Consider the following 13,838-nt stretch of genomic DNA (forward strand, 5'->3'; position numbering starts at 1 on the left):
TTTCCACTCCAACTTCTTCACTTGCCTTTTGCAGCTTATTTACTCTGAACCCAATTAAGGGACTTGCTATTTATAGGTGGGCTGGATCTTTCTGGGAAATTCTGTCTCTGCTTTTACTGCCTCAGCCTGGAGCAGATCAGCTGGGGTGTGTTCGCTGTTAGTCCTGAGAGCAGAAGCAGGTGCTCCTTGTCCTGAATACCCAAGGGCATCTTGCTCTGAAGGTTACTGGTTTCTCTGTATGACTCTGTCATTATTTAATAGTTTTAGGATCAGACAGATTATTTTGCTGCATGACAAGTACTTACTCTTCTCTGGGATTTTGAGTTATTAAAGTCTATATGGATCTGACATCTTATTTACTGTAGTAGTTCTTATATTCCATATTCACATCTCCAGAGAGGACTGATATAATGCTGTTGTTGTGTATTCCTAAGTAGGAAGCAGCTGCATGGAGTTGGTGCTGGAAACACTTTGCATTCTCTCAGGTTGTTGCTCTCCAACAGAAGTGGAAAAGCTGACAAAACTTTCCTCTTCACAGTAGCTTTAAACTCTCTAAAGGCTGTAATTAGAATTAGCATTTTTTCCGAAGTTCCCTGGTGATTTAAGGTAGTTCTCCTGGGCAGCAGTCATTATTTGGGCTAATAGTCAACAGCCAGCTTTGCAGCAACCAGCACAAGTCAGTGGAGTGAGTTTGGAAGGAAAATATCGAGTGTTCATGTGCTTGTCTGCTCCCTCACCACCCTCAGAGTACTGGGGGGGGAGGTGTCAGTGTGCTGAGACACAGAGGTTTGGGGATATGTGTTTATAAGACACCTGGGCATTCAGAATGGCTCAGGTACTGTGAGTGATTCAAGGTACAGTGTCCCTTGGATGGACACAGGCGAATAAAGTGAAGCACGTGCAAATCCCCCGCAGGTCCCAGTTTCAGCTGAGTTCCTCCCCGAGCAATTAACCTCAGAGAAAATTACAGTCTGGCAAGGCACCATTGACAAGTTGCCAGGCTTGAGGTGTAGCCAACTGCTCAACTGAGTGTGTGGCATTTATTGCCTGTGGGAAAGGTGAAGTGAAATGAATCCATGGTTGAAACCACTGTGTGTTACTATATGCCTGCAAAGTACCTGCAAATCCATCCTCTTGTGGACACATTCATAGCTTGGAACATGCTAGTTTTATAATACTGCATTGCAGGTGAAAAAGGTCCTTTTTCACCATGTTTAGTAAAGCTGGGCATAGTCATGGTAATCACAAGGTGGTGAACCTATAACTGGCCCCTCTTTCTCCTGATTATACCAATGTAAAAATGCTATGTCCTCTTCTACCTGGCCAAATGTACCATAAAATCAGCAGGGCAGACTGTTCAAAGGGCAAATCATTTTGCTTCTCAGTAAACCCTGCAGATATAACCTGTTCCCCAGGCTCCCTTGGCTGTTGAAAGCAACTATTCCACACAGAGCTTGTTGTCTCCTTGCAAATGAAGGAACAAAGCTCACGGGGATAAAACCAGTATTTTCCTTGACAGTGGGACAGCTGTTATGATGTACAAAGCCTTGAACACGTGAAGAATGTTTTTATCATCATGCTAGGGAGTTTTCTCTTCCTGAACTTTATTCCCTGCCAGTGCAAGAAGGTGACTGTCACAAGGGCCCAGATTCTCAGTGGGCTTTGACTGCTGCAACACCTCTGAGTCTGCTGGACATCACCAGAGTTCAGAGGCTGTGAAACTGAGGAGAAAAATCTTCCCTTAAAAGCTGATATATCAGTGATGTGAGTGGGATGCCTCAAGGGTCTTAATCATGGAAACCAATCTCACACTGGGTTGAGATGTGGGAGGGGGCTAGGACTAGGGAATTGGATTTTTGGGACTCTCAAACCATGACATCCATAGAATCCTTAAAGTTAGAAACAACCTCTAAGATCATCAGGTACAAACATTAATCCACCACTGCCAAGTTCACCACTAAACCATGTCCCCAAGTGCCACGTCCACGTGTTTTTTGAACACCTCCAATGATTTGATTCAAGTTGATCAACCAGTCTCACTGTATGTGTTTGCAGCTGGGTCTGGACATCTGATGCTTCAAACACTGAGATATCTTAGGGAGAAAGGGATGGCACAAAGAGGCAAAAATTCATGTTGGAAAAGGAAAAATCTTGAGAGAGGAAATGAGAAATGACTCACAATTAGATTGTGGGAACTGCAGGATGCCTGAAATCCTGGCCACACTTGAGTCACTTTGCCATTTATTTCATGAAGGCAGGTGACAGAGGAGTACAAAATCTCCTCAAGTTACTACAGAACAGGGTGCCAAGCAGAAGTTTCTTATCCTTGCTTATACAACCCTAAAAACTGTCCTTTGCCATAGTCACTGCAGCTGACCTGAAGGAGCAGTTGATACAATTACTGACTGTATTTTTAGCTGATCTTGCATGTGACTCAGTAGAGAGAAATGAGGAAAGACAGTCCCATGGGAATTCCCAGCTCTCCACACACCACTATAGATCACCACAGCTGTGAGAGTCCAAGAGAAAAGACAAAAAGGAGGCATTTCCTCTGCTCAGATGTATCCTGCCACCAGGGAATGTTTCTGTAATTTAATAAACATCTTAATAATAACAAAAATAGGGTAAAAAGAACACTGAGCAGACACAGACCATGGCTGCAACTAATTGTGCTTTCCTAGAGTACCAAAAGAGCTTTATTTTTCAGCCAGTCCTCCATTTTGGTATTTTCTTGATTAATCTGTGAGGTTTTTATGATTTGGGTCATAACTCCATAGAGTTCTATTTTTTGGAGCAGTTGGAATCAGAGGAATGTAAGTGCTTCCTGCACCATAATGTACTACTGGTTCTCCATAGAAAGTGTATACTGAGATAACAGGCAAGAAGTTGGGTACATCCTCATCAAAGGTTCTGAATAGACACTTCTGGCTCAAGAGGAACCTCTTTGTAGCTAACCTACCTGAGATTCATGCATGTTTAGCACTAGGAGCTGGCTAGGCTACCAAGTAGACCTTCAAGGGTTAATGGCCACGTTGTTTCTAGTAGGTGTAATGAAAAGAAACACTAATATGTTCAGGAGAAGAATAAAAGCTTTCACAGTGCAAGGATAATCTGCTGACCCAAGGCACTACTTGTGTTGCTCACGAAAGCACCAAAGCCCTTCGGAGTCTTAATCTCCCTGGTTCAGCTCTGGATCACTGACTGCTTTCAGCATGAAGGACTGGGTGCATTTGTGCAAGTGTCTGTCTATTCTGAGAGGCAAGGTGGACATTTTGCAGCAGAAGGATAACAAAAAGCCAAGAGGCAGGCTCTGTCCATGGGACTTTGTACAGATTCAGAGGCATCTTGATTCAAGACCTCACTCAGCAGAAGACTAGACATGTTTAACAACTCTCTGCTACTGCAGTCACTCCAGAAGATAATTAGGATCCACAGAATCCATATTCCATTTTATCTCACAGTGGAGATAATTTGATTTAATAGGGGACAATTAAATTAAGATTTGTGATCACCAGTGAAAACAGATAGTAAAGTTTTTAGCAGAGACAGAAAGGCATATGTACCCCCCATGTCCTGTTCAAAGGCAGAGAAGTGTCAGAGATTGACCATGGTCTGTGTTTGTCAAAGACATTTGTGCTAGTGTTGGTGGCCAAAAAAACCCAACAAACAAAGTTCACAAATAACCACACTTTCCAGAAATATCACCATGTTCCAGGGGGGCAACCAAGGAACCTCCCATACCTGGAGGTGCTCAAGACAGTCTGGATGGGGCTCTGAGCAACCTGGTCTAGTGGAAGGTATCCCTGCCCATGGCAGAGGGTTGGAACTGGATGATCTTTAAGGTCCCTTCCAACCCAAACCATTCTGTGATTCTGTGATTCTATGAACCTTAATGAACAATTAAAGCTCCTTAACTGGTCAAGATACAAGTACAAACCCTTGATCTTCAGCTATTTGTACAGTTAAAACATCATACTGTCCAAACGAGTGAAACTGCCCCATACTGGAGTCAGTCTGTGTGGAAAGTGTCACTTTCCACTGTCATCAATTAGGTGATACAAGAAAGAAGAAGATAAAAATGTGACCATCAACCAGAAAGAAGACCACTAACTTCTCCTTATCTCATGCCTGTGGGACAGGTCTTCAAATTGAAGGAAATAATACTAACCCAACTAGGACTCTTCTCCTTTTCTGCACAAGATACTCAAGATGGAAACTGGAGTAACCTCTGAAGGTGAGTGTAGCCCTGAGATACATCTGTCCATTCCGAATGGAATTGAAGAATTAATTCATCTCTGCTTCTGTTTTACACTGACAATACTGTGTTGAGAGACAGATAGTGTATTCCCCCAGGCATGGTGCCCTTCCAAGCCAACTACCTGGCTCCTGAAACTGGAGATTCTTTTCATCTGTCCAACTCAAAGAACTGAAGAAACAAAAACATTGAGGCACCAGCCTGAACCCTCCACGTTAAAGGTCAGTTTTAAGCATTGGTGGTGAGCCCTTCAGCTTGGTGTGTTGGCTCATGTTCAGATCTGTGCCCTGCAATAATATCTGAGATCTGTGCTGGAAGAGTCAAATTCTCAAATAGGACAAATTCACTTTTCTTTCAGCAGAACCCTTTGAGTTGTACAATGCTAAGGGTTTTGCCAAGCTGATTTGAAGACAGCAATGTCTACTCTCTGCTGTTAGGTTGGATACTAAATAGTCTACTAAATGCACTTTGCTGGGAATTCTCACTAATCTGCATCTCCTCCATCTGCTCAGAACAGAAGGTTGCCCAGGACAACCTTATCTGTAGCATCCTAGCTCAGTTTTGTCAGCACTGACCTTTAAGAGTGATTCAATCTTCTGCACTTCTTGTTCCCATCCCATTCCCTCTACCATGATCATTTCCCATTGCAGGCAAATCGTCTCACCTCGAGGTGTCCATTCGGAGCCACCTCTCACCTCAGACACAGCAAACATTTTGCAGAAGGAAAACAGTGAGACAAAGTCTGAACCAACCTTTGCAACCTCACAGCCAAACAGTCCATAATAAACACAAGGACCTCACCTGTTTCAGCTTTGTTCCCACCATGGAAGCACTGCTGTCGAGCACAAACACAACGTTCTTGGGCAGAGGAGGGAGATCTGTGGGGGCGAAGTAGTGCACGAAATACCCATTAAGAATCTGTGGAAGAGCAAGGAAGTCGGGAATCAAAGGCAGATCACAATGCAATGTTCCACACACATCATTATGGGATATTTGGCTGGGCCAAATGCAATAAGGATATAACATATGTAGGCAGAGATCAGAGCCACAATATGCACTTGGGGAACTGGCCTTGTATCCAGATATATACAGCCTATTTCTACTGAGAAACTGAGAAGCAGATACAAAAAAGAAACTCAATTAAATAGATACCTGTGATTTTTTAAATCCATCTTGTGGCTGCTGATTGACTGGTTTTATTTTGAGTAGTTCTTACAAGACGGAGAAGTAGCTTTCACTTAGAAAACATTTTCTAGGAATTTGGAGCATGCAAGACAATTGGACTATCTCAGGTATAGTTAATAAAACAGAAAAGATGAGTCCTGTATACAGTACCTGAACATCCCCAACACTCAGCTCCCTGTTGACATCATATCTAATTATGAAGTCTCCCAAAATTCCGTTTCGGGCTATCCTGGTTTGCTCGACAACACTGGGATTGAAAGTAACTTTAGCTAAAGTTTTGGTGTGTCCAACTACAGTAGAAGGAGGAGGAGACACATCACCTGTTGAGATAAAATTACAATATTAAAGGTTTTCCCATTGTCTCAGAGATGTCAAAGCACAGCACACGTGGTATTGCCATGGAGTCAGGTCAACCAGGACAGTTACATGCTGAGATTAAATATTCAGCTCACCAGTGATAAAACAAGAACCTAATAATCTCTCTTCTCTAATTCTAAACTGAAAACAGCATTGCAGTGCCATCAGGGGTATAAATGTTTAGGCAAAATTCCTGTGCTCAGTTCTGTTTGGAGGTCACTGAACTCAAGGGTCAGACATTTTCTGTATGGCTGTTCATGGCTTTCTGTAAATAATGAACACACAGCTTCAGACACGTACGTGCTGTTCATTCCAGCCAACTCCAGACATCCAGAATGCAGGTCCTACACCTGAGATCCTGCCAGTCAGCACAAGTATGATTCATTTGACCTGCTTAAACATTTCCTCCAGGATTAGATTAATCACGCTGCAGATTTCTCCCTATTGATTATAAAGAGTTCTTGAGGTGGCATGTTCAGATGTACTGTGGGCATGTGAGGTGGGATTGATCTGACTGATCCCTTATGTGTAATGTCTACATTTTAACAAGTCATCTTAGCTGCCTTTATGTTCAACAAAAGTTATCATTATAGTTGCCACAATTTCTCAGATTGAGATAAAATCCAGCACATGCTAGTGCGGTCACCCAAACTGCATCCCTGAGGTGTAACTCTCCCTAATCTCCAAAAACCCTTCCTGAGCCAATGAAAAGGGATGTGCCTGGCAGAGGACATCTCAGACAAAGACAATAATTTAGGTCTGAGTCACCCTGCAGGAAACCTCTCCTTGTCTTGTTAGATGTGTTCATTTTCTAAAGCTGAGGGATGTGGAGATTCCTTGTTGTGTCTTTGTGCAGGCAAAATCTTGCCTTACTCTCTTTTGGTGTGCCAACTGTTCATTCCCTCTGAACTCCATTGTGACCCTTATATGACACTGGCCAAAAGTCAGATTTGGCCCTGAACTTCCCCAGATTTTGAGTTCTTTCCCCCTTAACCCAACTAGGAATTGAAAGCACCAAAATAGATTCTCAGCTGATGTTGTTCTTGGGTGCTTCAGCTCTCACAGTGACTATTCCAACACTCCTCCGAGGCACAGAAATTCTATTATATCTGCTCATGTGCTGGTTAGAATTGGTGGGAATGAGCTGCTTAGTTGTGAGGGGAGGTCTCAAATCTTTGCCAAAGGGGGCCCAAGAAGTCTGTAGTAAGGCAGGGAAAATAGGGGATGGGTGAGATTCAGTTCCAGTTTAGGTGTTCACAATGCAAATACCTACATCTAAGCTTATTTTCTAGGCTCCCACTATGCAAGTAAAGATCAGGTCAAGAGTGTCAGAGATTAGGGTATGATACATCTGGCCAGACAAATACGTATGCTTTAGGATAATTTTAATTACGTGCTATAGCTCATTAACAATTGTGATCCCAATGACAAGGTACAGGCAGCTCCTCTCCAGGGGTTTCTATAATTCTGTTTACATAATGAGAAGTACCCTTTGTAAAGGGCTTTGAGCAGTATTAGGGAAAGGCAATGTGACATCTGTATGCAACAGTGAACACAACCTCACATCCAGATCCCCACAGTGATTTACAAAATCAGAAATGTGTGATTATGACCATTTAACAAGCAGAAAAATGAGGCGTGGAGTGGTTACCTAACTCACCAGACTTCCCACAGGTCAAAGGCCATGGAAATGCCAGGACTAGAGTTCTTGAGGGTTTACAAAATGATTAGTCAAATCTGTGACTTTTACTCTAAAGTTCTATGTACAATCTAGGCTCCTCTGGGCAAAGGAATGAAAGCAAGATTCATAAATCAATAGCACTCTAGGATGTTACTTCAATTATGACTTGGCTTTACTTTTATGGCTGTCCTGTGAGTGCATTTGAACAGACAAGGCACAAGACTGTACCAGTGAGATAGGGAAGGGTTTTATCATAGACCCAATTTTACACAAGTAAATTGTAGTTGGAGCACCTGGAATATGAAACAAACTCCCCAACAAAAGACTTGACCAAGGAGACTGAATGACAGATATTACTTAATTTCAGTAAAGTTAAGAATTGACTCTGCATCATTTCTCCTACTGTGTCAATTCCAATCCATCCATCCTGATGGAAACAGAGATACCCGTCCAATACATTGAAATCACTTAAGGACACTAGTGTTGGATCTTAAAGGGGGCTTATAAAATGATTATGAAGAACTTTGACATTTTTTCTAAAACCTGTGTCCAGTTCAGATTTCTCCTGACACAGAAAAGTCATAAATCAATATCTCTATAAGATTTTACCTCTGTCTTGATTTGATTTTACTGTTATAGCTGCCCTTTGGTCTCATAAATCAAGAGATCCAATATGTTTTTAATACACAGTGCATCAGATCTGCTTGTATTGGCCTCCCTGGATTTTCCATCTGTCTCCTATCGCTTCCAAAATCCCATTTAACTGCCAGTGTGTGAGAAATGCCCAGACTTCATATAAATGGCTTAACAGTTCATTTATATTTTCTGATCTGAGGGTTTCACGTTATTTCTCCTCAGCTGCTGAAAGGAAAACTTTGTTGTGGGTTAGGCTGCTTGGCTGTATCACGGCAGGGTCAGTGAGAGTCAGTCCCATGCTGGAAACAGAAGCTCCCTTCTTATTCCTACTGCAAATACACATCTGTGGCCTTTGGACAGCTCTTCTGTGTTTCTCTGCCACAAGTACAATGATGGGTGAGGACAATTTGCTGTGCCACAACAGCGTGAGTTCCAGTCTTACCATTTCTATGGACCATCAGAAATTAGATGAGTTTGGTAGCAACTCCATGGCTCAGTTTCCCCTCTGTTAAATAGGCATAATCACATTTATCCAGTGATCACAATTATAATCACATGTATCCAGTTTTGTAAAGCAATGTGGAATCTGGATGGATCATGTGGATCACATTGCACCCTTTTATTACTCCTTGAAACACTCCATGGAGGTGATAAATACCATCCCTTGTAATACAGGCAGTGCTTTAGGAATCTTTGGAGAGGAATTTTCCAAGGCTGCCTCATTTAGCCATTGCAAGTGAGAAGACTTGCTGAGGAATCTCTCCCATCTTCTCTTCATATCCACTCATCTCCACCCCCAGGAGAGAGATCAAAAACCAAAAAACGGTATGCTAGAAAGAGTCCAAAATATATTTATACATACATATATACATACATATGTATATGTACACACACACACACACACACACACATATATAATTAATTTTTTTTTTCCTGTGTAATAACAGAAATCATGTCTGGAAGGCAAATTATCTAATTCATCCCATGTTCCCAGACTGAATCCCTTCCTACTTAGTTTTATGTCACGGTCAGGAAACACTCTAGACCTCCAGTAACGGAAACTCAGTGCCTGCCCTTGCCAGTCCATTCCAGAGCTTCACTTTGTTCACTGATAGACATTTTCAATGTCTAACTTACATTTTTCCTTCTGGATTATAAACCCATGACTTCTTACTGACATAGAAAGCACAATAACCTTTTCCTCCTTGCAGCAGCCTTTTATATATTTGAATACAGTTCTTATGTCTTCCCCAGGTTTCTTTTTTAGGCAGTACTTGATAGCTGGATCACAAATACTCTCCTCTGTTTATTGGCCTTGTTCTTCTTAAACAAGTGACAGAGAGAGGAAAATTATGAGATATTTCAGAGTCCAGAGCATGGATGAGCTCCAAAGACTTGAGCTGATCTGTGCTCACACTGAAGTAGTTAGTAGGGCCTTCAGACAAACTTTCCACCAAATTCAGCTAAAGAAGTAAGCAGAGCAGGAAAAAACATTTTTCATAGGAAACTCTCGTCCTCACAGGATGAACAGTTAAATCTAAATTATTTTGGAGACTGGCAGGATCAGGATTAGAACTCAAATGCAAAGTTCATTCTCTGCTAACAGATGGAAATTTCCAGATAGCTGTGATAAGAAACAAAAACTTTTCTGAGACCTTTAACTTTGGAAAGAAACAGTCATTCTCGAGCAGCCCAGTGTCTCCTGCCCGAGTCCATGACTAGTTCTCCCACTGCTACACGGGAGGAAAAGGATGAGGACAGCATCCCTGAGAATGCTGAGTAGGACATCACTCAGAAAACGGCTCTGTTCTGAGGTCACCAGAGAAGGTCAGGATCATTGGCCTCAATGCCTCCTGTTTTGGGGTTTGTGTGTGACAGAAGATGACACCTGCAACATGCCAAAAGATCCTTTTCCAAAACTCACATGCCTAATACCTTCCTTTGGGAAAAATACGAATCCCAGATGGAGCCATGTGCGCTTGAGTTTCTGTCAAAGGAAATATCCTAGAAAGACCTGTCATCACTTTGTTTTCTCTCCATATTCAGAGAGAACTTATGCAGGACTTTCCAAGAACCCCTGTTAAGAGCAGAGCACAGCTTTACTTTTCATATATCCCTGGAATTCTGTGGAGCCAATCATTGTATCTTTTGCCCCTACAACCAAAACCAGGCAGAATTGGGCTATTTTTTTCCACTATGCTTCCTGTATGGTGCATTGGCTCTATGGATAGCTTGTGGAAAGCACCACAGATGTAAGAAGATTGGTCTGTGAAATAAAGGCAGATCAGTCATTACTCCACTTTTGGTCATCTAAACAATTGTTATTACTTTTTCATTAGTTTTTCTAACAACAGTTATGACCACAACAAGTTGTCATTTCAGTTATGAACATCCATCACTGCTGGTGCTCATCATTTGATGAGTCCAAAGCCAAACTTATTTGATTTTTAACTTAATTTGCCTATCCTACACCGGATCCTCAGGACCTGTACTCAGAACCAGCATAATAAAAAGCATTTCTTACCCAGGTCAGTCAGAGTCAAATGTACCTAAATGACTTGGGAAAGCTGCATCCCATCCTAAATAGTGGCTTCACATTGGTTTGAACATATTACTCAAAATGTCATTTAACTGATGGCTGATGGCTCAATACATTTTTCACCCAGTACTCTCAAGGTAATTTATTAATACTTATCAAAATCTCATATTTTATCGTTAAATGTGAGATAAGAGAGACATGTTTGTAGACATAGGAAGTTGAGGAAGAGAGTTTTCATGACATATTCAAACTCAAACCAGTCAGGCAGCACCATTTTCCAATGTTCAGGCCTCCATTCCTTATTTGGTCTTTTTTTTTTTAAGTCACAGCCTCTAAATTTGGGCACCACAGGTAACACAGCATAACAGCTTTTGATGTGGCATCTTTTGCTGGCCACCTGCTTATTAGATTGCTTCCATGCTCTCCAATCAAGGGGCACAGAATTTTTTTAAGCCACAGGAATTCAAGAAGAGACCAGACAATGTCTTTTTCCTCATTTACTCACAGTTTGCAGCCTGTCTGCCAAGCAGCCACTCTTTAAATATAAGACCTGCAGTTCACCTTTATGCAATTTGTCTTTCACTTCAGAACCCACAACCTTCCCTGGAGGTCTCACTGGATGAGCAAGGATTTGGAGGGAGGATCTAATGACTCAGGTGGTTTGCTTTTTGGATCCAGCTTGAGAGATGACAGCTGGTTGGAATACAGTGGACTTCCAAGTAAAATGCTTCTTGCCTTGGCCTTGCCCTCCCTGAGTGTGTTCTTGTGGTTTCCATTTGTGTTCAGAAAGAAAGGAAGTTCCTGTTGTCTGCTCCAAGTGCAATTGAACTTGTTGGCCAGAAGACATCACAAGCAATAAATCCCTCCTATCCGAAACAATCTATCCTTCTCTGTGACCTATATGAGACCCTTCTGACATCCTCTGCCAATTCTTTTTTCGGTCTGGCTGCTGGTAATGTCCTCTTCTCCTCCTCATGTATTCTTAAATCATAAAGAAGCTCAGCCAACCTACCAAATCCATTAACCCTGTACACTCTGAGTGGCACTCCCTGAGCACTGGTGAAGGCTTGAGCTGGCAGACACACAACCCACTCCTGACTGCCCATGGTGGATCCCAAAAAAATGCTTTCAGCATTTCAATGGCTTCTATAGCAGTGATTTCACCAACAGCTCAGGGTGATTCCAGACAGAAAGGACCTGTAATTGAAATCTGAGCACGGATAAAGCACAGGGAATCTCAGCTTCAGCTGCATTGCCCATCCTGCAATGGGACATCTGTTTTACATACATTTTACTGGCTAGGGAGAATCCTAGAGCGTGGGCCCATTTTTGTAGGAACTGTTTGAAATCTGAAGCACGGTGCCAAGAAGGATCAGTGCTCCTGGATTGCCATTTGGACAGCAGGTTACGTGAGTTTTCCCTGTATGTCATTTCCATACAGGAATTTCCATACAGCACTGGACCAACAGCTTGTCTGCTCTGTTTAGTTCTGTCTCTAACCTTGATCAATGCCAGATGTTTTGCAGGAAACCACATTCCACAGTGCAGTCTGATATTCCCTGATAGGTGAAAAAGGCTCCCTGGCCCTCCTGATGAGGAGCAGGGCGCATTCATCACACGGCACGTGGATGTACGACACAGAGGTTAATTGAGGCTTGACCTGAAGTTAGTCCAAGTCACTGAGAGCCTTGATTTCAATGTGATTTGGATTAAATCAGTAGGTTCCCACTGAGCAGCCAGTTTAACTCCAATTCATATGCTTTAGAATCCTCACCTGGCAGGCATGAACAGCTCCTCTGATTTTGCTGGTGCTGCATCACTTGGAGTAACTGAGGATCAAGGCCAACAACACTCTACATCCTGCTTCCAGACTCACTCTCTTTTTTTGGTGTTTTTTGTCAACATGTAGCAATCACAATATCCTGTGTCCCTCACTGTTGGTTTACACCAGAAAAATTACCTTTACACCGTCTGAATAGTGAGCAGGGACAGTTGGGGGTAAGAGGAGATACTCAGATCACCCTGAGTGCTTTGGCAAAACATGGATTTTCCTCTTCGAACTTCCCATATTCTAAAGTGCAGGATTTCCTATCTGCCTTGGCATGGATGGATGGAAAAAACAATTCACTTAAAATAAACAGTTCCCAGGAGATGTGGAGCCAGAGAAGGGACTGCCCCAATGCTGAGCACAAGGCCTGAAGGCCCAGTTCAAAGCTCTTAAAAGACAATAGCAAAAAAAAAGTCCTATTGAGATGAATGGGATCAGCCCTGTATTCATTAAGCTTCAAAGTTCTCACATGCTTGTGCACAGATACCACACAGACACAATCATCCACAGAAAATAGATTCAGCTCTGCCAGGCCACTCCTTGCGAAGTGATTAGGGCCCCACAAGTAACAAAACTATGGGCTATAAAATCTCTCCTTACCTTCAGCTTTCCCATTGCCTTTCTGCTTGCTGTTTCGGAGGGGAGGCACTTCCAGTGAAACTATTCCTGAGTTCTCCAGGATGTTCACCTCCACTCGCAACCTCCCCACCAGCTGCTGGGGCCGGATGCTCACCGTGTACTCGTATTTTCCCAGTCTTCTTTGCAAAAGTTCTTCGTAGTGCAGTACAAACCTGGCCTGCATCTTGCGAGGAATGAACACAGAAGCTCTGAATGTCTCGTAGCCATTCTCCCTGGAAGGAAAATCCAAAGACACCTTCACAGCCCATACACGTGACACATTACATCCTCCAGTGAATGACGAATTTTGTTGGTTCAATAATAATATTTCTTCTCACTGAACATGTGAAACCATCAAGAAAGAAAACATTGTAATGCTTCACAAAGATTTGGGCATGTATGAGGCTTCCACAGACGGAAAGGTCTTAAAAGACAAGATGACTTCCTATGGGGAGGACTATGACTGATATATATAAAAGGTAGAAAGGCCAGAGGAAAGGTTGTCTCTTTCACAGAATATCTGAGTTGGAAGGGATGCACAAGGATCATCAAGTCCAGCTCTTAAGTGCATTCACCTCCCATGCAGGGATCAAATCCACAACGTTGGTGTTATTATCACTATGCTCTAACCAACTGAGATTTGCAAGACCTATATTTCATAGAATTACAGAATATTTTGAGTGGGAAGGGAACTTTAAAAATCATCTAGTTCAACCCTCCTGCAATGAGTAGGAACATC

General features: G+C 42.4%; 1 protein-coding gene across 1 annotated transcript in view; it reads right to left on the bottom strand.

Moving 5' to 3' along the window:
* Window positions 1-13,838, bottom strand: part of ITIH5 (inter-alpha-trypsin inhibitor heavy chain 5) — a 46,916-nt gene that overhangs the window by 21,860 nt on the left and 11,218 nt on the right. Inside the window, exons 5-7 of the mRNA XM_027739953.2 lie at window positions 13,082-13,332; window positions 5,591-5,760; window positions 5,057-5,173 (exon numbers count right to left, since the gene is read on the bottom strand). Coding sequence (XP_027595754.1) covers window positions 5,057-5,173; window positions 5,591-5,760; window positions 13,082-13,332 — 538 coding nt within the window. The remainder of the gene's footprint in view (window positions 1-5,056; window positions 5,174-5,590; window positions 5,761-13,081; window positions 13,333-13,838) is intronic.

The sequence above is a fragment of the Pipra filicauda genome, unplaced genomic scaffold (assembly GCF_003945595.2).
Source record: "Pipra filicauda isolate LSUMZ 115617 unplaced genomic scaffold, ASM394559v2 scaffold311_size1313980_pilon, whole genome shotgun sequence".
NCBI lineage: Eukaryota > Metazoa > Chordata > Aves > Passeriformes > Pipridae > Pipra > Pipra filicauda.